This window comes from Carettochelys insculpta, chromosome 18 (assembly GCF_033958435.1).
Source record: "Carettochelys insculpta isolate YL-2023 chromosome 18, ASM3395843v1, whole genome shotgun sequence".
NCBI lineage: Eukaryota > Metazoa > Chordata > Testudines > Carettochelyidae > Carettochelys > Carettochelys insculpta.
The window spans coordinates 4,269,701-4,294,342 of NC_134154.1; the positions used below are offsets into that span (position 1 = coordinate 4,269,701).

The 24,642-nt window shown below is 48.7% G+C and overlaps 1 protein-coding gene across 1 annotated transcript; it reads left to right on the forward strand.

The window, feature by feature from the left end:
* Nucleotides 1-15,978: 15,978 nt before the first annotated feature.
* Nucleotides 15,979-24,209, forward strand: PIK3IP1 (phosphoinositide-3-kinase interacting protein 1). Its single transcript, XM_075012850.1, has 6 exons — nt 15,979-16,222; nt 16,905-17,021; nt 17,267-17,383; nt 19,730-19,918; nt 20,056-20,134; nt 22,663-24,209. Exons 1-6 carry the CDS (start codon nt 16,156-16,158, stop codon nt 22,868-22,870), a joined length of 777 nt encoding a protein of 258 aa, XP_074868951.1. The 5' UTR covers nt 15,979-16,155; the 3' UTR covers nt 22,871-24,209.
* The last annotated feature ends 433 nt before the right edge of the window (nt 24,210-24,642 follow it).

Consider the following 24,642-nt stretch of genomic DNA (forward strand, 5'->3'; position numbering starts at 1 on the left):
GGAGGTCAGAAAGGGTCATGTGCCTCCCAAATGCTGTGGCTGGGGAGGGGCAAGTAGGCAGCAGCCAGACTCTCATCTGTGTCATTCTGCTTCCAGCTGCCAGTGATTGTGGAGGGTGGTTCCACCCCTTTCCTCAAGCCCCCTCCCCACAGCAGTGCGGCTCAAGAAACTAGCAGGGGACCTGGCACAGGCTGCAGGGGTCGGGGTCCCCCAAACTCACTGGTGGCTGTGGGAAGTGGAGCACCATAGCCCACTACGTTCCGCCAGTTCATAGCCATGTTGCTAAGGGTTTGGGGAAATGGGTGAAACCACTCACTGGCAGCTGGGAGCAGAGCAAGCTGGGGCCGAGTCACTCATTTCCCACAGCTGCTGGTGAGTGAAGGGGGATGGCCCAAAGTCCCCTGTGAGTTCTTATGTCCATGTGCAGAGTGAGTTTTGTTATGTGCCCCAGTAGGGAGGTGATGGGTCAGATGTCATATTGTCGCGCATAACAAAATTAATTCTGCACAGGGACAGTCCAAGGCAGGGCTGGGGCTGAGATGTTTGGAGTGTGGGCAGGGACTCAGGGTTGGGAAGGATGAGGGCTCTGGCCAGGAGTGCAGGCTGTGAGGTGGGGCTGGGGGTGAGGTTTATGGGCTACAGGAGGGGGCTCCAGGCTGGGGCCAAGGTGTTTGGAGTGCAGGAGGTTGGGGTGAGGGTGCAGGGTCTGGGCATGAGGTGGGGTGCAGAAGAAGGTTCAGGTTTGGGATGTGAGGCCTAGGAGGAAGCTAGGGGCTGGAGCAGAGGAGGCAGGGTGTTGGAGGCTTATCTGGGGCAGCTCCTGTTTGGTGCGGGATGGGACAGGTGGCTTATGCTGCCCCCATTCAGCTTGCAAGCACTGCACTCCCCCCAGTGGGAGCTGTGGGGAGGGACCTTCCTGGTGTTCGCAGTAATGCAGCTCCAGCCAGCAGGGAAGGAACAGCAGTGTGTTTTGCCAACTCCTTCCCCTGCTGGGAAGGGCTGGCACCAAACACTGGGGCTTTGCAGGCTTCAGCCCCTAAAGACCTTTCTTAATCCAGGCCTGCTCCTCACACTGGAAGAGTGCCTCTGTCCCAGAGATGTACTCCTTCATGTGCAGCAGCCCTGAGACCCTGCGCGGGGCTTGTTAGACAGCTCTGATGCTTAGTGGGAACCTTTGGTCCAACCCAGGCTGCCAGCACCAGACCACCCCCTCAAGCCCCTACTCCCACTGCCAGCTAATTCCCTAGACTACATGGCTTGAGGGAGGGGTAGAACTGGGTAGGGACAGGGACAGGAAAAGGCAAATAGTAGCTTGGGATAAGAGGCAGAGTGGGAAAAAGCAGGTCCTGGTGTGGAGTGGGGGTGGGACAGGAAGAGGCAGGGCATTGGGAGGAGTCAGGTGGGGGCAGTCATGTGACTAATGCTCCCCCATATGTCCCTCTCAAGTCACCACGGGCTGTAGGTAAACCATGTCCATGAGGGAAATAGTTAACAATGCTGCTGGTAGTACAGCTCCCAGTGGTGGGAGCCTGTGTAGAGTGGAGCTTTCCAGCAGTGTAATTTGCTGTGCATGCGAGGGTGTGTGTGTTTTCACACCCTGAGCAAGAAAGTTACCGTGCAGTAAGGTGGTAGTGAAGACAGCACCTTGGCTAGAAGAAAACTAGAGTGGTCCAGACATCTCTTGGACCTCACCTTTTTTTGCATCTGAGCAAACCTTTCAAAAGCAAGGCCCCACTAGCCCCCTGTAAAAGGTCCATAGGACGCGCTTTTCACAGTATTCTGCTAGGCCGTGTTCCTGTGAGGAGAAATGAGCTCAGTATTCAAAGCATGGCACTGGGAGGCTGGGTATCCTGAACTGTGAACCTAGCTCTGCCATTGATTTGCACTGTGGTAATTCAGACTGCGGCTGTGGAATGCTGGGCACCCTCAACTCCCATAACACCATGGAGGGCTCGTCTGCACTACACAGTGGATCCACACTGCAGCAATCAAGCCACCTGCAGTCAACTGATCTAGTCTGTACATGTGATAAATCGACCTCTGACTCCAGTACACCCGTTGACTCCAGTACCCCACCAGGACAGGAGCCTGAATTGACAGGAGAGCAGCCCCCTCCAACCTTACTACCTGGAAGACACTGCGGTAAGTACATTGACTTCCACTATGCTATTTGTGTAGCTGTATAGTAACAAAGAGGTAGGCGTGTTAGCCCATACTCCAGCAAAACAAAGCAGCAGAAATGTAGCACTTTAAAAACTAACAAAATGATTTATTCAGCGATGAGCTTTTGTGAGACAGACCCACTTCATCAGATCAATCTCATTTCCAATGCATACTGACATTTGTAAGTACACAAGACCAAAAAAATTGCAGTAAAAACTGACAAATCAAATAGGACTGAAGGAGGGGGGCGAGGGGTGGGGGATGTTAAGTGTCCTGCCTGAGATAATTGTTTTGTGTAGCTCTAGTTGCACAGATTAGATCACCAGGAGGATGTAGTATAGACTAGGTTTGAGAGTTAAGACTCAGCTGGGAGGATCAACTCTTAATCAACTTCTGTAAAATGAAGCATGATCACTATATTTAATGGATATATTGTGGAGACTGATCAGTTAATGGATCAAATTCTGCTCTCTTCCATCTGTCCAGCACCATGAACTTTAAGGGTAATGGCTAGACTGTTGGCAAAACACTGCATTGCATTCCTTTCTAAATGCACAGTGCTTAAAAGCTGTCCAGTGTTACTGATGTGCTCTCTGGGTCCTGTTGAATGTAATTTTTCCTGGGTGGCCTTAGCAGTTTTGCAGATCTAGATGTACTCTGAGAGGTGCTGAATGGAAAAAATAATTGGTGCCTAATTGACATGCCAGTGACTCTTGCAGCTCATGAGCTCCATAAGAGCTTGGGGATACCTTTCATAAAGACTCGCTGATGTACAAGCTTCTAGGGGACGTACAGTCACACCATAAACTCATACCTCTGGTAGGTGCTTTTTATAACAAATTGAAATGTCATTCTTGCTAATTGCTTCCTGGCTTCTTTATCATTCTACAGACTTCTCCAGGCAGCTTTTATGTGCTCTCCACAGAACTGTCAGGCTGACTGTCAGCCTAAGGGCATGTATTGGGAGATAGTTAAGTCAGACCACAGTGGTAACTGCCACAAGGAATGCTGATGAAGGGTGTTTTAAGAAGATGAAACTTTCCTCAGACGCCCTAAGCAGGGGATGTCTGAGGTGTGACATATGGAGGGTAAATCAGGAAAGCTGGGATGTTTATCCTGATGCCTTGAAGGGAGGGATTAGAGAAGTCCTAGTCCTGCTCCCATTGAATTTCACCATTGTCTTCAGTGGAAGTAGGAAGTGGGGCTTTGATGAGGACATGTGACTCCCTCCCTACTTGAATTAATGTCTTGCCAAGTTATAGGTCGTCTCCATTGAAACTGCACCCAACAAGCTGCTTTGGCTGTCTTAAGAACCCATTTGTATGAAGCAGTTACTTTTAACGCATCTGTTTAGGTTCTATTGTGTGTACTTGTGTATGCTCTGTTCCAAGGTGAGGCCTCAGGAGAAGGGAGTACAGACTGATTTTAAAATAGCAGTAAACCAAAAGAGAACTAACCTTGTGGGCTGAATGCCTTTATTTTTAGAGACAGATTGCAGAAGCCAGGATACAGAGAGACAGTCTGTAGGTTTCATAGTTCTGGATTTCCCTCTTTGCAGGGCCTGCTCCTGCCAGCCTTACCAGGATGGTGAAAACTGTTCTCTATGTCCTCTGGTGCTAGCACAGGACATAATGAGCTTAATTTGCAGATTTGCAGCCAGGGAAGTTTTTAGATGAGATATTTGAAAAAACTTCCTAACTAGAAGTGGTGTTAAGCGTTGGAATAGGCTTCCTCAGGAGGTTGTGGAATCTCCATTGCTGGAGGTTTTAAGAACAGTTTGTTATTTATGTCTTTCTTTATTTAGTGAAAATATTTTTACTCCCCTCTCTATTTCAAATATTTGAGGTGACTTGCCATTTTTTTAAATATAAACATATATAGAAAGATTTAAAAATACGAAACTCGAAAAGTACATAAAACCTACTAAAACATCTCAAAAGAAGGCTCACACACACAAACTCAACCACCAATAAAACCCTGTGTAAAAAGGGCAGCTTCAAACAAATACCTGTCAGGAATGATCTATGTTTACTTTTAGTTCTGCCTCGGCACAGAAGGTTGGATGTCCCAGCTTTCTCAGGTCTCTTCCAGCCTGACAGTTCTCTGGTTAATGAAATTCAAAACCAAAATGGCCGGGCAGGTGTTCTCATCCTTACAGGGCTGGCTTCTGCACATGCTTAGTGGCTGCAGAGAGGTGGTTATCCGCAGTGCAGGAGTTACTGTCCCCCCATGTCTGGGATATACACAAATGAGGAAAAACGGAGACATTTGCCTTTCTGCAAGGGCAAGATAGGCAACAGCAGTGGCGGGGAGGGCTAGAAGGGATGCCTGTGAGAGGGGCTGCCAGGGAAGATGGCAGCAGCTCAGGGGGTGCCCCCCAAGTGCAGCAATCCATTCAGCTCCATGTCGATCCCAGCCAGTGTCCCCTGTAAGCTGAGCTCTTGGGCAGCCTCTCAGGAGAGAGTCAGGTGCTGCCCAGCTGATTAGCAGAGTGCCTGCAGCCTGTGTTTCTGCTGGTGGTGCAAACCCCATGTGCTTTGCTGCACATAGTAAAAGTTATTCCACCCTGATTGGGGTGAGTACCCGGCGAGCCCCCCCCCAAGGGGAAGCAGATGACTCTGTGCCACCCAGCACTTGCTAGCAGTGCCCCCACCACTCCCATTGGCTATGAGTCACAGCCAATGGGAGCAGCTGGAATGGCTCCTGCAGGTCAACAGCAGGAGTAGTAATGCACATGACTTGCTACTAGCAGCAGCATGTGTTTCTATTGGTGGTGCACATCCGTGTGTCTTGGTGCACATAATAAAATTCATTCTGCTTGTGGATGGAAAAAAAGTAGAGGCAACCCTGATTTCAGTCCCCCTGCCTCTCCTCACCTTGGTCCTGCTGCCTGAGCACTCTCTAACTGCCACCCTAGGCTTGCACTGTAGCCACCACTTGAACTTCGCTGTGGCTAGTTTTGGGCAGTGCTGGCAGCTTGTGAGCAATGAGTCCCATCGTGAGGAGCTCATCTGGAAAAGTCCAGGGGTTGGGGACAGACTTGCACGGATAGCTGGTGGGGGGGGGCACGTAGGAGCGGTACACACAGGTATGGACTGCAGTGAAGAGGGGACCTGGCAGGAGGGCAGCTGGGTACTGGCAGTGTGGGGCTGCAGTGCAAGGTTAGGCCAGGGATCCAGGTAGGTCTGAGGGGTTAGGGGTGTCAGGGATAAAATGTTTTGCCAATCTGATGAAGTGGGTCTTACCCACAAAAGCTCGTTACCTTATAAATAAAATTTAGTCTTTAAAGTGCTGCGCTGCAGGACTCTGTGTGTGTGTGAGTGAGAGAGAGTGTGAGTGTGAAGCTACAGACCAACACAGCTACCCCCTCTGAGAATATTTTGCCATTGTTTCAAGTGGCTTAACTTTGAATGTCACATCTGTATTGGCAAGCAATGCCATTTGAGATGGGAAAAATTGATCTGACAGTCTCCGTAGTCATGAATAGTCTCCTGATCACATTTAGTCATTCAGATGTGGAAGGGACTGGAGGAGAGATTAAACTGCATTAGGCAACTAAAATAATCAGTGTATACTTAGTGTGTAAACAGTGGCCTGATGTTCTACATAGACTTCGTGCTCTTACTTGGAACTCTGCTGATCAGAAGCTGACTCTTCAGAGCCATTCAGACAGGCTCTATGAGTGAGTTAATGGAAACTTCCTAAAATTTGTAGAGTTGCTGCTCATGTCTGATGACACTGAAAGAACTTGTGTGAAGCATAACAGCAAATAGTCCCTTCTTCCTTACATCTGTTTGTAATTGCTACTGCCATGCAGTCAGATGGGAACAATGTTTCTCAACCTCAGGAACATAGCAAATCTTTCAGGGTGTTTAATAAAATACTGGAACAATATTCAAGCGCTTGTGAGGCACTACATAGTATACTGATCTCCAGTTCTCCCTAATGGCCATCAATTAAGTGCTATAGATGCTTCAGAATTCTGTGATGCTCATTTGCACACAGAACGGAACCTAAGGCAATTTTTAAGTGCTCTGACACATTTGCAGCCAGGATAACATGGCACCAGTTTTTCTCAAAACATTTATTGCCTTGAATACTCTTCTGACACTTCCTAGAAATGTTGTCAGTGTTGCCAGCTGCTTCTCAACACAGAAATTCATAAAGACCTATCTGTGATCCTCCGTGGCTCAGATGGATGTGCTGGATATTGAAAGAATTTCTGGCTAACATGATTTAGCTGAAGCACTGTAACTAGACAACAGAGGTTCACCTCTCCAGAATTTAAAGCTATGGCTCTCAGATGTCTAATGGGGTAGTAGGAGGGGCCAGCGCACTGAGGGTGTGACTAGAGTAGCAGATTATCTTGAACAGCTTCTGATTCTCTCCTTTTGAGGCACGTCCCTTCTGCTTTTCATGTGTCCAGTCACGGCCCTTACAGATCTGTACGGTGGGATTTTTCATGGCTCTCCACTGTGCCTGCTTTATTAAAGGGTCTTTTTTTAGATCCAGTTTTCTCGTCATCGCACATACACCTGTTTGCCACTTAGGGTCCTCCCCAACCACGAAGCTACAGTTTAGAAAATGCTTTTCAACTGTTTGATTTTTTGTTTTTGTTTTTTTTTAAGCATCATTCTCATATTTCCTCCCCCTCAGCTGCGGTTTTGTTCTTCATTGGAGGTACTTGCCTCACATTTTAAAGTCTGATGCTGTGTGTCTAGGCCCTGGAGAGTGCCCTAGTGCCCTCATTCTGATTAACTGTCCCAAAAGGAACTCTGTTTCACTTCTCTGGTTATTTATATCAAAAGACCTTGACGACATTAATTCTTGCTACACCTCAGTAACATAAGTTGTATAAGACTCATTTTATAAATGGGGAAGCAGAGTTACAGAGGAATGTGTTTAGCAAAACAAAGAGCTGATGACTCCCAGGGACCTGCTTTAACCAGTTAGAGCAGGGTGCCTCCCTACTGAGACCATGCTGCATTTCTTCCAAAGACATTTCTCCTCCATCCTTAAAGAGACATGCTCTATTTTTTCCCAGAAATAGTGTGCTTTACTTGCAAAGAGACGGAACAACTGGGGGGCGTAGCCTGGGCTGGAAAATCTCCCCCTCCTTAGACAGCTGTGCTTCATGCTTAACAGCACAGTTAGGGTTTAGTGATATCCTGCCACGCAAGTAAAACAACAGGTTATGTAATCCCAGCCATTTTGTTCCTTCCAATGTGCCGGGCCTAGAAACCAGGAAGGGAGAGTTCTGATAAAGACAATAATCTAAACTGACTCTGCTACAAAATAGGCAAACCAGCACAAACAGAATAGGCTTTGGGGTGTTCGTTTTGGTGATGGGGACTGGTACCGATTAGCATCACAGTCAAACACTGTGCAGATTATCACAAAAGAGGTGACACCTGAAAGATATTGCTGTTTTAAGGTTTTGATCATGAGAGCTGCAGGCTTTCATTCAGCTTTGACCTCTTAGTGAGGGGAAAATATATCTCCCACTTCAAGGCCTTTAGTCACCCACAGGGGCTACTTTACCTTCCTGTGAATCAAAGGCTCAGATTACACTGCTAGGGCCTCTATCCTCCTCCAGTGCAGAAAACACATCCACAAAAGCACTTTGAATAAGTAGAACAAACTCTCTGAACGTGTCCAGACCTGTCCAGATATCACACCAGGTGGTTTCGTTCCTGCTGCCTTCCTTGTAGACCTGGAGGCTCAGTGGCTGGCACTTTCTTGGCTGTAATGCTGCTCTCTGATTGGCAGGCGGCAGGGGGAGATTTTTCTTTAACATGCCACTGGGCAGGTCCTGCAGCCACGCCAAACTTTTGCACACCTGCCCCGTTCTGACCCTTCCTGCATACTATCTTGTTGTTCTGCTGCTGCCCATCTGCCCACAGCTTCATAAACTCCATGTTTAGTCCCCTTGTCCCAGTCTTTGTGATTGACTCCTCATCATTTTTGTAATGCAGAAATAACATGCTGGGATTTGTTTCTGTCCCTGGGAGCATCTTGTAATAATAGCATTGTTAGGTCAGAAGTTCTGATGTTCTTTCTGAGCAAGCTGGGGGTAGAAATGGTTTGCAGAATTACCTGAATGTTATTGGAGTTGTAAGTACTTAATTACATTTAATATCCTTGTTGCCTTCTGTCTTCCAGGCCCTATACAAAGCGTGTCTCATTCTCACAGCACTCTGTGTCAGGTGAGCTGCACTGTTATTTTCATAGAATTATAGGATTGGAAGGACCCTTTAGAGGGCTTCTACTCCAGTCCCCTGCACCCAGGGTCAGACAAAGTATTATCTCGACCAGTGGTTCCCAAACTTTTCACTAGTGTGAACCCCCACACCATTCACGGACCCCCATCAAAGGCAATTCTAGGTGCTATGTACACTTCATTAAATGAAAAAGGAAACCACAATGTTGATATTCAGAAAGCAATTAATAACGTTATTGGAAGGTATTTAATTAAAAATAATAATTAATAGTAACTTGGCAATTTATTTAACACTTATTTTCTATGATCATTTTCATTTATCTTTTTTTTTTCCCCAGAGACCCCCTGCAACATCCTCACAGACCCACAGGGGTCCACAGACCACAGGTTGGGAACCACCACGCTAGACTCTCCATGAGAGGTGTTGCCCAATCTGCTTTTAAAGATCTGAAATGAAACAGATTCCACAGTGTCCTGAGGCAATTTATTCCAGTGCTTAACTACGCTGGAAGTTTTCTTTCTCTAATCATTACAGTGTTATAACTTTTTTTTCCACAGGTGAAGAATAAGAACTAAGAAAACCCAAAGAGAGAGAGTCTGAAAACAGAAAATACCTGTGACAGTTTGGTCTGCTGCTTGTATAAGGTAAATGCCATAATATCAGTTGTACAGACGCTGTCTGCGTTTAGGTCTACGGATATGTTGAGGGGAAGCAGTATTTTGTAATATTTAGAGCACCAAACTGAACACAAACCAACATTCCCTCTAATGTTCTACATCCATGTGTGGAATAAACTTTGTTATGTGCACCAAGGCATGTGTGGATGTGCACCACCAATTGAAACACATGATGCCCACTGTCGGTGGCTTTGGGCACTCTGCTAATCAGCTGGGTGGCACCTGAATCACTTCTGGGTGTTCAGCTTACAGGGAACACTACACAAGACCTAGGTTCTGTAACCATCTCTCCGTGATTTACAGTGTGAACCTGAGAAAAATCACACACCCTCTCTGTCTCCATTTCCCTTTGTGTAAAATGGCAGAATCTCTGTGGCCTTCTGTGAAGTGCTTTAAGATCCTTGACTGAAAAATGCCATGGGTATAGCACAGAGGTATCCACCCAATCATCAGTGGAACAGCTTCTTTCAGATAAAGCATCTACAAAGATAACAGACGCTCTCAGCACTAAGAGCAGAGCAAAAAGCTCTCCTAATGAGCAGGCAGAGCCTTCAATTCCCTTGTTTCCTCCACAGGAGCTTCTTGGCACCTCATTAGACTTCACTCTCTTAAACTGCAGGGCCTAACTCTGCTCTGGAACCCCAGAAAAAATGGAGATAAAAAGGAAAAAAGAAAAGTGCACAGGTCAAAGGTAGAAAAGGCTATTGTGCCTCGGCCTAACACTGTATAATGTTGATGTAAGTTTGCAACTTTCAGTTACAAGTGTCTGGTTAACCTTTAAGCTTTGTAACAATAGCTTTGTTCTACACATGTAGCTTTGTGCTATATAGGTGTATTTTGTTTCATATGCTTTGTTTTGTAGCAGCTGCTAGGTCTATACAGTAAAATCCCGATTATGTCAGATAATCGGGACTGACTAATGATTGGATAAATGAAAATGTTGGATAATGAGAGGTGGGGTTGGGGGTCGCAGAGGGCAGGAGGGGGAATGCCTGGGCCCCTTCTGCAGACACACAAGTCAAAAGCGAAAAAAAAACCTCACTTATCTGCTTCCAAGTGAGAAGCACCAAAAAACTCACTCTCACTCGTGCTCCAGTCCCACAGGTGTAGCCAAAGCTCTGGGCTCATGGTGCAGAGGCTTGTCACAGGCCAGATGAAATTAAGCAGGGGTCTGGATGTGACCCACAGGCTTGAGGTTCTACTGCCTTAACCAAAATTCTGACTTACTTCAGTGAAAGTACTTCCAGAAATACAACCCTAGAATCTGGCTCAGCAAGAGCCTGTGCCCACAGTAAAACATCAGGGGTGCGTCTACACTAGCCGGCTACTTCGAAGAAGCTGGCCCAATGTCGAAATAGGACGTGTCGCGTCTATGTGTGTCGTGAGCTATTTCAATGTTGAAATCGACGTTAGGCGGTGAGATGTTGAAATCACTATTCCTATCCGAAGATGGGAATAACACCCTACTTTGACGTTCAATGTCAAAATAGGGCATGTGTAGAGGATCCACATCCCACTACATTGAAATAGCAGGGTCCTCCATAGCAGCCATCAGCTGAGGGGTTGAGAGACTTTGGGGCTCTATGGTCGCTGTGTGTAGCAGCCCTTAGCCCAGGGCTTCTGGCTGCTGCAGCTGGGGGTCCATGCTGCATGCACAGGGTCTGCAACCGGTTGTCGGCTCTGTGGATCTCGTGCTGTGCAGGGTGAGTGTGTCTGGGAGGGGCTCTTTAAGGGAGAGGCTTGGGGCTTTGCTGGCCCCTGATTTCGACAGGGAGCACTTGTGTGTGTGGATGCTCCACATGTCCTTCCGTGGCAGCTCCTTTCGATGTTCTCCGTCGCTACTTCGATGTTGAACGGCGACGGCACCAGCCCAGGAGGATGTGTAGATGATACGCGTCGAAATAGGCTACTTCAATGTAATGTGCTAGTGTAGATGTAGCCCATATGTTTAAACGGAGCAGACATTTCAGCTGGTGGGAACTAGTTCTTATGCAGCTCTCTTCATCAGTGATGTCAAAGTCCTTTAAAGATGGGTGAGGACTACTGGACCCAATTTAGAGGAGGTGAAACTGAAGCCCCCAGCAGATTAACTTGACCAAGATCATATGCTGAGCCAGTAGAATATATGCTTCTTGGATGCCTGTCACCCTTTAGCCCAGTTAGCCTTCTGGTTTAAAAATACTTTTCACTCTTTTTGCAGCTTCTGTATGATGATTCCAAAGCATTTGATAAGTTCTGATCCTCCCAACAGTCCTCTGTGGTAGAAAGAGTCCATGGGGAGCCACCTGAGATCACTCCATTAGGGTGCACATCAAAAAGTGGGATACCTAATCCCCAAAGCTGGTGCTTTTCCCAATATTCACCAAGCCAGCACAAAGCAGCTTCTGTATTAACTTATTGGTCAATCACAAGTCCAAACAACACAGGTCCCTTCAAGTACCCAGCATGAGGCTTCTACCCGGATACTCCAACTGAGTAAAGCTCTACCAAGCCCAAAGGATCAGATACTTTATCTTCCAGGTTAGCAAACCTTTCAGGCCTTCTCCCAAATACATGTTTATAGCTAATTCTGATTAACTAAACTAAAATGTATTAACAAAGAAAAATGTGAGCGTATTATTTAAAAGATCAATATATATGTAAACACAAGTTCAATTCTTGAAGTTCAGTTAACTAGTAGAGATGGTGCTCTTGTAGGTGCCAAAAGCTCTTTCAGACTTTAGTCCATGGTCATAGTCCAAATTCCAACATCATATTCAGAGTGTTTCCAGCCAGTGACACACTCAGAACCCAGTCCATTTGGCTTAATTTTCCCCCATATGAAACCTCAACCAGCTCTGAGAACCTAAGTCAATGTCCATTAAAGGGCTATCAGAATATCCCAGGATCTCATCCTTTATGGCTTGCAGCCCTACCCATGAGCATCCAAGCAGATGCAAAGCAAAAAAGGATCCCATCCAAAGGGACTTAATACCTTTGCCTCTTGGCCTGGACAAACACAATAAGCTTTTTGACATAACTTGTAACTGTCTGTCTCCCAAACATCACGGCAATTAGCGCAAGGTAATTTATCCATTAAACAGTTCACATACAGCTTACCAAAACAGTCAAAGAGACATATGAACAATAATGCGACTAAAGTCACGTTTCATTATAAATGTTAATATTCCCATGTGATCTTGAATCAAAGCTATACAACACACAAGGTTCATTTGTTCACATTACAAGAACTGAGCAGGCACCTACTATTCCACTGCTCTAATACAAATCTGCATTTTAAAATTTAATTCTAGCCCATTGGAAGAGCCCACTTATCATTTACATAGCTTCCAAACAGGTCTTTAAAGGTCAGCCCTGAGTCAGTCCATCTATGAGCTGGTTAACCATTTCTGGCCATGTGCCACCCTTTAATCAGATGTCTAATTTTTCAAGCAGGTGACATCACACACCCTTCTCAGGTAGGAAAGCTTGATTATTTACCCCTACTTTGTAGAAAGTGAAAATGAAGCACAGAGGAGGTAGTGTCTCAGCCAAGGTTATACACGAGCTCTGTGGCATCGCCAGAAATAGAACCTTGTATTCACTGTCTTGTGCTTTAACCACAAGCCCCATCTTTCCTCTCTAGACATTTTTCAAGACCTTCTGCCAGCCAGCCCGGATGGATATTTTAGCTGATTGTTTTTTCATTTGTCTAAAATAGAAAACATCAGTCTGTCAATCTAGGTACTTACATGGTTACCCTGGTCACAGTATCTGTGTGTCTCCTGCATATTTAAAATTAGAAATAATGACTTTACAACTATTGTCTGAAATTGCAACCCAGCGGTTCTGGTATTTTGATAGAATGTCTGCAATGGAACAAACACTAACATTATTTTTCAGGGAGTTTTTACCTTTTACTCTATTGTGAACATTTCTCCAGAAAGCTAGGACCAGAGCCACAGCTCCTAAATTGTGTGGGATTAAATAAAGCAGAACAGACAAAAAGCAGAGAAGTGACAGGACTTGATGTCCTTCAGGTGAAAGCATAGTCTGTGTGTTAGTGTTTGTTACCAGGTTTAGCAACACCATTTGGGATCTGCTTTCTACAACAACCACAGAGGAACCCAAATGAGGAAATAAAGGGTGTTCATTGGTAGTTACAGGTGAATAGGGAGCCCTTGATTGGCCAACTCCCCGCTGTGTAAATTTCTAGATGAGAAGAACTCCCCCTACTATCCAGAGTAAAGAGGGCAGGAATTAGATGTTGGGAAAAATCAAACGTTTCATGAATGCGGAGGCCAACAATCTAGATTGGCATTACACATGAATGTGTAAAATGGAGCCTGTGTCCTGTGTGTGGATGGCAATAGGGAAGCAGCACTTGTGAGACAAATGTTTTCTCTATCGAGTTGTCAAGAGTAAGGTAAATATTTTTGGTAATAAGCTGAACTTTTCTAGTCTGGCACTCTCTGGTCTGGCAACATCTGTGATCCAGCATCTTTTTAGTTAGACAGATGTTCACTTCTCATGGGTGTGGCCAAGTTCCAATGGTCCCATTAAGTTTGTTTACACCCACCAGTCCTAGCTCTCAGTGTTCTGTGCTGTTGTTTAGCTCTAATTTATCCCTAAATGTCTTATAAGAGCCCAGTAAGCAGTGGAAGTGTTGTTAACACAGCTAGACAATATTGACCTCCCCTGGTGCAGCTCGCATGTGGCTGAGGAGTCCAAGCTTTGAACAGTATGGGCGTTCACAGTGGGGGCAAGGGAAATGTCCTGGCTCTGTTGGTGTGGCTGCTGCTGTTGCTTTCTTCCTCTCACGAGCATCATTGAGGCGTATGCGTCGCTGCTCTTGAAAGCTGTCATACGCATGTCGTACGAGGGCATGCCAGTCTGTTCGGTCTTTTGCCTGCTGCTCTAGCTGATCTGGTTTTAAACCACCATGAGCAATGTTGGCCTTCATGCAGTCTTTATATCTCTTGCGAGGCCCACCTTGATTCCTTTTGCCCTGGGACAGTTCACCATAGAGGAGTTGCTTAGGGATTCCTGACTCCTCCATTTGTATGACGTGCCCTGTCCAGCAAAGCTGGGATTTCAGAATCATGGCTTCAATGCTCGTGGTTCCTGCTCTGTCCAGGACTTCCAGGTTCGTAACTCTGTTGAATGTGCAGTATTGACCTCAGACTGCACGTGTGGAAGCACTCCAGCAATTTTATATATTTTCTGTACAAGGTCTGGGTTTCACAGACATACAGGAGACTGGTCAGGACTACAGCCTTGTACACTTTGTTGAGTGGACTGTCGGATATTGTGCTGATTCAACACTCACGCTCTGAGATATCCAAGTGCCCGGCTGGCCTGTCAGATTCTGGCACTGATTTATTCGTCAAGGGAGCCGTCATTGGCTATCACACTGCCAAGGTACTTTAACTCCTCTACTGTTTTTTACTCTGTTCCTTCAATAAAGATTGAAGCAGGGAGAGCAGCAGATCCTGGAGCAGGTTGAAACAGCGCCTGTGTCTTTCCCAGGCTGATAGTCTAACCAAAGAGGCGAGTGGCATTAGCAAACTTGTTGACGATGAGCTGGAGATCAAATTCCTTGTGTGCCATAAGTGCCCAGTCGTCAGCAAAACGGGCTTCAAGGATGAGCCTCTCAAGCGTCTTGGTTTTAGCATTCGGACGACAAAGGTCAAAAAGCGACCCATCAAGTCTGTATTTTATGTAGACTCCCTGGTCCAGGTCCCTAACTGCGTGGCTGAGGAGGCAGGTGAAAAAGAGGTTGAATAACACTGGGGCCAGCAACTACCCTGGCTTCACACCATCGGCTATCTCAAATGGATCTGAGGACTCACCATTTGAGAAAACAAAGTCAGTCATGTCACCGTGGAACAGGCATGAGGTTAATGAATCTTCTCGGGCAGCCAAGTTTTGAGAGGATAATCTACAGGGCTTCTCCGTTGACGGTGTCAAATGCCTTGGTCAGGTCTATAAAGACAGCGTACAGATCCAAGTTCTGCTTTATGCACTTTTCTTGGACCTGACGAACAGCAAAGATCATGTCAATGGTGCTGCGGCCTGGGTGAAAACCACACTGTGCCTCTGGTAGGTTCTCCTCTGAGATGCTGGTGATCAGATGGTTGAGGATTTTTCCAGCAGTACAGAGAAGGGAGATGCCCCGGTAATTTCCACAGTCAGCTTTGTTGCCCTTGTTCTTGAAGAGCAAGATGATTGTGGCATCCTTAAAGTCTTTGGGCAATATCCATTAGACCTGCAAAAACAATCATGGTTTTGTTTTGTAACAGGCATTGTGATCCTCACACAGGAAATCAAGCTTCCTCGCAGAGAGTACTAGTGGCCCAGAGGGTTTGGTGAAGGTGGCTGTGCCGTTCGTCTCTTGCAGACAGATCAAGGAGCAGCACTGCTGGGCTCTGGAAAACACTCCCTCCAGCCCTTTTGGAACATGGATCTTGCATAATGGACAAAGTTGGGGGGTAGGAGTTGAAACTACCTTAAAGGTGGGAAGTTCTCTGAATGGCCTGAGTATTCCCTGCTGTGGCTCTGGGTGGAACCTGGGCTTTTCTCTGAGGTCACTGCAGTAGAGGCACTAGGCAAAGGAGGTTTGTTCATGTATTTTGGTAATTTAAAAGACTTGCAGTTTAAAGTCGTTGAACGGGCCCCACCCTCCCTGTGTGTGCAAGTCAGGGAGGGGTTACATGCGACTTGCCATGTAAAAGCGCTTTTAACTCCTGCTGTCACCCATCCCAGAATCGTGCAAAACCCCCGCAGGTCAGGGGACGGGAGAGCCCAGGTTGCCCTGTATTACAGGAGCCTCAGCGCGGGGTCGGGAAGGGCGGGTTCAGGGGTCCCTGCTCCGCCGCGCGCGCTGCTTCCGCTCTTTGCCTCTCCGCTCTTTAGGACCCAGCGTAAATCTGGACGCGAGGAGGAGCCTTCGCTGCAGTGCGCGCGGGGAGGTGCGCCGAGGCTGTTTACAAGGATAGGGCTGCCAGCTGCCGAGGAGGGTGCAGCGGCCTGAGACTGCCGAGCGATTCACCCCGCCCCCGCCCCCCGGTCTTCGGCCTCTACTGCAGCCCGGCCCGGCCCGGCCCGGCCCCAGGATGCTGGAGTGGGCGCCAGCCGTGCTGCTCAGCGCCGTGCTGCTCGGGACAGCCTCTGCAGCCGAAGGTGAGAGCTAAAAGCGCATCGCCTCCTACACCTATGGGCGGAGCCGCTGCACACGGCGGAAAGAGCCGCCGTGTCCCCGGCACACGTAGCCGCCTGCCGAGCGCCCCTCAGCCGGGCTGCAGGCGCTGGAGCCCGCGCTGCCCTGCCGCGAGGCTGCCTGCTCTGAGCTCCATGGCAGAAAGCAGGTACAAAGGCTAATCTGAACCCCCCTGACTGCCCTTCTGGCTCCACCCGGGGGTGAAGGATCGCCCCCTCCCTTGGGGCAGCGGCGCTGGAGCCCTGCCGGCCCTGACATGGCAATCCCAACTCAGGGGATGGTGTCTACGCTCAGCCCCGTCCCTGCACCCAGAGCCAAGGCAGGGCTCTGTGACTCTGTCCTTGGTACGACGATCCCAAGCCGGGGCGCTATTTGCGCCCCACCCCCGTTTTTCTGGGCAGGCTGCAGGCTAAGCAGCGCAGAGAGCGGCTGGGCGGTGACCCTTCCCCAGCCCCGTTCGAGAGTGGGGTTTGTTCTCTCCTGTTAACATTGGAAGTGCCATGGTGCCTGCGGGGCAATTGGAGCTCGTGAAGCTGCGAGGCGTGAAGGCCCAGCAGACAGCTGCTGCGGCGGGGGGGAGGGGAGGCGCCACTGGGGCTGCCGGGTCCTGGGGGCGCTTCCAGCTGTGGGCTCTCTCCTCTCCAGAATGTGTCCGTGGCAATGGCGTTTCCTACCGGGGGAGCCAGCGGTTCGCCGCCAGCGGTGCCCCCTGCTTGAACTGGCGGGCGGCGCAGAGAAACTCCAGCTCTGCGCTCCTTGCAGGTAGGGGCGCACAGACCCCGCCGAGCCGGGGCCTGCAACCGCCGCGTGGGCGGGGGGTGGTCTGCTGGCGGGGGGGGGGCGGGAGCTGGAGCTGGGGTGGCCCGGAACAGCTGCTCAGTTTTGTTCTTGTGCCTCTCGTACGACGCCCCGTTCACCGTGGGGGTGCCGGGCGGGGTCTCCCGGGCAGGGGTGGGGGTGCCGGACCCGGCCCATGGAGTTTATTAACCGTCTCTCGGCCCCACCAGTCTCCGAGGATCACAGCAGCTGCCGGAACCCCGACGGCGGTGAGGGCCCCTGGTGCTACGTGAGCGGCGAGGCCGGCCTCCCGGAGCGCAGCCCTTGCGACATCGCCCCGTGCCCAGGTGAGCGGATGAGCCGCCCCCTACCCAGGACAGCGACAGGGCCACGTGCCGCTGTTCCCCGCCGCGGCTGCGGGGCTCGGGCGCGCTTTGGCGAAGGGGGGGCAATGCGCCCCCTCCTGCAGCGGGATTGGCGGCCTTGTTGCCGAGCTTCACACGGGCCTCCGATTGGTGTCTCGGTTTGGGATGATGTCATCCCAGCGGCGAGAGCTCGTCGTGTAAACAACTTAAGCCCGCCCCTTAGGGCGGAGCTTGTCTCCGCCTCCTGCACGTGGAGCGGGCCAGCTGCCCGCTCCCTTCTGGGGTACTGTCGGAGACGTCATCCAGGTCTTTCCCGCGCCCGAATAGTGCATCATCGCAGCCCCACGTAGTCCCGCCCCGGGGCCCCGTGCCTGTCACTGAAGGCTCTGGGCAGCCAGCCTGGAGGGAGACGAGTGCAGCAGAATGGCGGGGCTGGTGCAGCTTGGCCGGTCTCAGGCACCGGTGTATGAGAGCTTCCTAGAGCCTTGGGGTGCCGCGCAGGTTGCAAGCGAGGGTCCGGCTAGCTTGCTGCCTGGACACACTGGGATTGGGAGGGGGTGGCCAACCACCTCCAGGTATCCCCTAGTCTCAAGGAGTGAATATGAGGAAGAGGGAGGACCTGTCGGGGCAGGATAATTAGAATTAACAGGAAGAAATAAAGAATTACTGCAACCCCAGGGCCATGATCTCTACTGGTATTAGAGTGGGCAGTAATCTTGCAAGAGCCCTGTTAGTTCCTACATCCAGGGAAAATGTTAGAACAGGCACAATGAAGAGCAAACACCTTGCACTGATTCTGTCTGGACTCTGCTGGTTTCTGCTGTCCCACTCCCCACCTGCCCAGGTACCTTATCTCCCTCACATTTTTCAATAAACATTTAAGTTGGGTAAAGAACTTTCCAAACACTTCAATGGTTCACACTCAAGCAAGGAAGGCCATGTGGCGTAGAGTCCTTCAGGGTCAGTTTTGGGTCCCCGTTTGTTCTTGCATAATTTAGATGATAGCATACAGGTGGCACTTCAAATAGTTGACAGCATGAAGTTGGGAGGATTGCCTTCCCTGCTCACAGGGGTCATATGAAATGGCATATGAAATAAGCAAACCACGTAGGTCATGCTTTGCTAGGATGTGAATTGTCACCCTCTTTGATTTGCCTCAGGAATATGAAATGTTGTGGATGGTGGTGTTCTTCCTTGGTTGAGTACTCCCTTTTTCCATCACCACCCCTTCACTAGGGCTGGTTGGCAGCAAGCTGTACCTGAGAAGAGAGAGGGGTTTAAAAAACAACAAGAAGTCCTGCGCTACCTTTATAGACTAACGTGTTTTGGAGCATAAGCTTTTGTCGGCAAAGACCCACTTCATCAAAGCAAGTCTTTGCCCACAAAAGTTTATGCTCCAAAATATGTTAGTCTTGTAAGGTGCCACAGGACTTCTTGTTTTTGAAGTTACAGACTAACTCAGCTACATGGACTTAAGCTTTTCATAGAGCAGTCTCACGCAGGCATTTCCTGCCCAAGAATGGTGGGAGGAGAGGGAACAGAGGGAAATAGAACAAGAGAGGGTGCTCCTAAGAGACTAAAGAATGTATAAGGTCATGGGTTTTTGTGGCTAAGACCCACTTCTTCAGATGATTAGAACAGAAAAATAATAGACTCCAGGTTTTATACAATGGGGAGAGAAAGTGGGGAAAAGGGTTACCTGACACTAGTAGGACCAGTTGATGAAGCAATTTAAGTAGGATGGGGGACATCCTACTTATTTCATCAACTGATCCTACCAGTGATAGGTGACTCTTGTTTTTCCCCTTCCTTCCCTGCTCTATAGACCCTAAATGCTATTTTTTTTCCTCCACCAATCAGCTGAAGAATTTGTTAGTCTCCAAGGTGTTACAGGACTACTTGTTATTTGGGAAGCTGCAGCCTAACCCAGCTACACCTGTGGCATTATTTCTGTTCAAGGTGATGTAGTTCTGGGGGTTTTTTGGGTCTATTGAACTATACCAAACAGATTCACATAGTGTTTTTTTCGATTAATAAGCTACATTACTCACACTTGGTCTCTTTTGTTTTAGTGTTTGCTAGTTCCTTGGATTGCTCTTGACCTTTGGCAGCAGTTGAACTGGGTGGGCGGGGCTGGAAAAGTGTGTGTGTGCATGCACATTTTCTCCCATCTTCTGGGTGAGACTGGCATATACGGGGGTGCAGATGTATTTGTCAGTCTCACATGAGGAGGGTCCTGGGGCTGAGATATGTTTGTGCTCCATTTACAAGAGATGTTGGTATGAAACACTAGTGACACACTTCAATACATTCTTTTTCCCCCAACAGTTGCTTCCTCCTCCACTGAGGCACTGGTCTCTACAGTTGCAGCTGGGGTTTCTCAGGGCATAGACCAGGTATTTGAACCAGCTGATACACTGCCATCCCGAAGCGAGGCAGCTGCCGTACAGCCTGTCATTGGGATCAGTCAGAGAGTCCGGCTGAACTCCAAAGAAAAGAAGGACTTAGGGACATTAGGTATGCATCCAGGAGGACCTTCTAGCTTCCTCCATGGGACTCCCAACAGGCTGTTTCTTTCCAGACTCCTAAAGCCCCTGCTCCATCCAAAGTGCAGCCTTGTCTCTAATTGTGTTGCTTCTTTTCCTTTTCCACAGGGTATGTGATGGGCTTTATCATGATGGTGATCATCATTGCCATTGGAGCAGGCATTGTCATGGGCTACATCTACAAAAGGTCAGTAGTGTCCTGCCCAAGAGGTTGTTTGGGGGGTTTGGATTGTGGTTGTGATACTGGCCTCTGAAAGTCAGTAAATTCTGAGCTACTCTACGTAATGTCTAAGTCCCCGTTCATGCAGAACTCTCTGCAGTGTAGGCTGTGAGATCTGGTCTCGGGACAGCCTTGATGGAACATGTACTAGGTCCCTTAGTGACACCCCCGCACCTCCCTAAGCCAGTGGAGCAGCCCCCATGCCTGGAAGTATAGTCTTCAGTATGATGTGCAGTGGAGTTTTGTATGCCTCAATTGATGGAGCTTTCGCTACTTGCCTCAAGAGCCTTTTCAGAAACAAGACTAGGCTCTAGAATTTCATTCCACTGTTGCAAGTCCAAGGCCTCTGGCAGGGCTGCAATTACATACATGTTAACCAGTCTGCCTATGCTTTCCCCCACATGGATCCACAGCTGCTGCAAATCTTAAGCACCTGATCGCAGGTGTGGCTGAGCCCTGGCTGCTCAGCTAAATCAGAGGGAGTTGAGGGGGCTGAGTACCTCATAGGCACTGACACAGTGAGACAGTCATAGCGGCCGTATTTACAAACCCTAAAACTCCAGGAACCTGTCCCACTGTTCTGTGTCTTTCATACTTTTTCCCTTATCGCCTAAATTTGTCCTTTGAATTGCACAGCACAGTTAGCCTGACAGCTGTGCATGCACAACTCCCACTGACAGTCAATTTCACGTACGCCTGCCAGGCTGATCAGGCCTGCAATTTATTTATAGCATTCCAGACAGAACTACCAGAGACATAGGATGATTATAGCACCCCTGCTTCAGGGCTTAACTCCTGCAACTAGCTACTCCCCTCTCTCTTGTGCAGCCTGGTCTAGCTTAACGTTACTTCTCTGCCCTCCTTTGTTACTGGTGGCAGGGCTAACCCTCCTATAAAGAGTAATTTCATCGCTCGTGCAGCTCCAACTCACTCTAGCTTTATGACAGAAAGGATGGTTGACTCACTCTGGCTTGTTTTTGTCAGTACCGCCAGTACTCATGGGTCCATTAGCCTTCCTCTGGTTAAATTTTCTCCTGGTCTGTGCCCTGATAGCTCACCTTGATGCCAGTGGGAGTCTTGCCTCCTGGGACTAGAAGGTGGCCCTTGACTATCCTCTCCCCGACTGCCAAATTAAGATCACGCTGGTGGTTTGGGTTCCAGCCCTGCTGAAGAGTTATTGGTTTGAATTTAATTTGCTGGATCCAATCAACTCTTTTGTGTGGTACAGAGAGCAGCACCAGCAGGGAAACAGCCCAGAGGAAGGGCAAACTTCCCCTTCCTTATACCGCCCTTTAAGTAGGGAACAGTAGTACAAAGAGCAGGAGGAGAAAGGGTAATGCGGTAAGGACTGCCACCTCTCAGGCAGTAATGCACCACTGTGTACAGCCTCCTTTCTGTATCTAGAGCTGGTCTCAGTCCTGGCAGTTCTGTAAGAGAGTCAGACTGTTGGATGTAAGCAAGCAGACAGTCTCTTCCAGGCTGAGCAAAGTCCATACATAAAATTTATCAGCAAGCAGGGACAGGAGAGACTCCAGCAGTATTACACAAGGCTAAAGCACCAGCAAGGAGTGTTTGCTCAGGAGTAGGATGCAGGTGGCAGTGAAGGTAGATGGAGAGGAGTGGTGGGTGAGGAGGGAAGACTGTTCTCCCATTGCCTTGCAGTAGACCCTGGAAGTTCTTGTGGCCTCTGGCCAATTGCTTGAGTATTAGAATAGCCATTTCCTAGTAACACCACCTTCATCCAAAATAGCTCAACTTCCAGTGCAGGAGCAGCAGTGGATGCTTCAGTTTTTCCTCAGCCAGGTGCCGTGGCTACCCCAGTAGAGTTAAAGGGTGCCTGGGGTTTTTTAAATGCCCCACTTTTTCTTCTTCCTTAACAAAAGCATTCTTCACCTTCTCCAGAGTTCAGTACCAGCTACAACTGTTTTTAAAGAGGCCACTCCTTTGCCCCAGGCCATTAAATACTACTCTGCCCTTATGTAAGGAGTCAGTCTCTGTGGCACACCAGATAATTACACACCTCTGGGCAATGCCAGTCACTGAACTTGCTTTTGGGAAAATATTAACATTAGCTTTAGGCAATAAAGCCGCCATCATCTATGCAAGTGACAGTCAACACCTGGAGTTCTCACATCCTCTCCTAGCAGCTCACAGACTAGGAGCTCAAGCAGGCCCTCGTGGACTTACAACCAAAGCTACAATCCAGTTACTTGCCAGAGATTTGGTTCCATATCTACTGTCTGGGCTCTGGAGCCTTTGACAAGTGGGAGCAGACTGGCTTTAACCTCCATTTCCTCACTGATAGGGTAATAGTGGATGAACCAGTCAGAAGCAAGGACTATTGGACACTCCTCCCTCTCCCACTACCAGCCTGCTTTCAGTAGGTGGGGGGCAGACCCAGGCTTGCACATTGCAGGCTCGGTTTTTTGTTGGAGGGCCCTAATTGCAGAGAGTGACCAGTCAGCACTGAGCACCTGTTGTGGTTTTCTTTCTAGGGGCAAAGACTTGAAGGAGCAGCATGAGCAGAAGGTTTATGAGCGCGAAATGCAGCGTATCACCCTTCCACTTTCTGCCTTCACTAACCCAGCCTGCGAGCTTGTGGATGAGAATACGATAGTGGTGCACACAAACCACACCCCTGTGGAGGAGGCACAGGATGGCAATGCACCACTCATGGGCCAGGCAGGTACTCCTGGCGCCTGAGGAACCAGGGGCAGGAGAGGCAGAGATTGAAACAATTGTGGCTAAGACCCCAGTCTCTCTAGTTTTGGGAGCAGGGAGTTCATTTGTATTTTTTTGTTGATGAATTCCAGCAATTGACAGAACTTACAGATGCACTGAAATAGGGGCTGTTCATTGTAGTCTATTACAGTCACCATTCACTGTGCAGCTGGCAGGACTTGCAGCTGCAGCCTCAGGTAACTGCTCTCAGCTCCAGCGACTGCTACAGCAGAGGAGGGGGAGTGGTTTTCCAGGCCAGCAATGTGCTACCCTGGCCCCACATCCCATACTCCAGACTGTGGATGCTGTTTCCTGTTTTGTTCCCCTTTGGCCAGAGCAGTGTTACTGGCATTTCAGCCTGTAATCTGACACAGGAGCAGTATCATAGGGTCTGGTGGGAGTTTCACATCAGGGTTATGGAGAGAACTAATCAGTATGAATGCAGTTTAACATTTTATGTTAGTAGAAGACTGCTGAAGAAAAGCTGTTCCATGCAAGTTTCTTCTAGAGAAGGGCAGCAGTCAATTGATAGCCTTCAACCACTGCAGGCTTCAGCGGGCAGACAGAGGTTTTTTTGGCTGAAAGTGAGAAATGGTTAGGCCCAATATGTTACTGCAGACCTTTCAAGATGCTCAAATCAAAGCCTGCCAGAGCCCAGGCCATATTCCCCATGTTCTTGGGCTGGTACACTAGGACTCTGGCTTCAAAGCATCCAGCTGGTGTGCACCAGGAATCTTCTTCAGTGGTGTAAGGCAGGAGAGGATCTGAAGTGAAGACAGACAACCCCTTGGTCAGCTTCAAGGAGACTGTCCCAGTAGTCTTTGCTGCTTACAGGGAGAGGAGCCATTTCTGAAGTCTGCTCAGACTTTCTCTAGGGATCGATCTTTCAAGCAAATGAGCATAAGCCAGTCCTAGGGTGAATGTAATTGGCCAGCACTTGAAATTGAGGGAACAACAAACCTGTGGTTCTGCTGCTGGCTCACCCAAAGGCCTTGTGCATCCTATTGCAGCCCCTGCACAGCCACAGGAGCATTCACAGAGTAGGTGTATCAGCAAGAAGCACTTGTCTCTCGGAGTGGGGCAACTGGTGGTTCATCCCCTGCCTAGGGCTAACTGAAAGAAGTGAACAGCCGCCATCTCTGCAGAGGCATCAAGCCATCCAAACGAGCTTTTCTACCCATCTGCTTTTAGGGACTCATTGAGCAGAGTACCATGTCAATGTTTGTATGGTTCAGAAAAGGGACTTTTTTTTAAAATGGCATTGAATGCCACTTTGTAAATATTTTAAATACCTCATTATAAGAAAAATAAAATGGTTCTGTGGAAATGGCTGGTCACCCCTTGTTGAAGTAGCTCACACCTAGGAAGGGTGCAGAAAGGCAGGCTGAGCAGGTCACGCTTCATCTCCTTGTGGGAGCTTGGTTGCACTAGCAGGCTAATAGCTTCACTCAAACCCAGGCAAGGCCCTCTGCTCCAAATGGCAAAGCAGTGAGAGACCACCACAGGACCTTCACCCTTTGCTCCATTCAAAGCTAGAACCCCAGCTACCATAAGAGCAAGACAGCCACAAGCTCCTCAGCCATCCAAACCAGAATGTGCCTTCAGCTGTAGCTAATGCCAAGGGATACCAGCCCTGTGGACACATTGGCAAAGTCTAGTATGAGAGTGAGGCAAAGTATTCCTAAGAGCTGCTGTCTATTCACTAGCCCCCAACAAGCTACTGTAGCTAAGCAGTCTGCGCCCATGGAGAGATG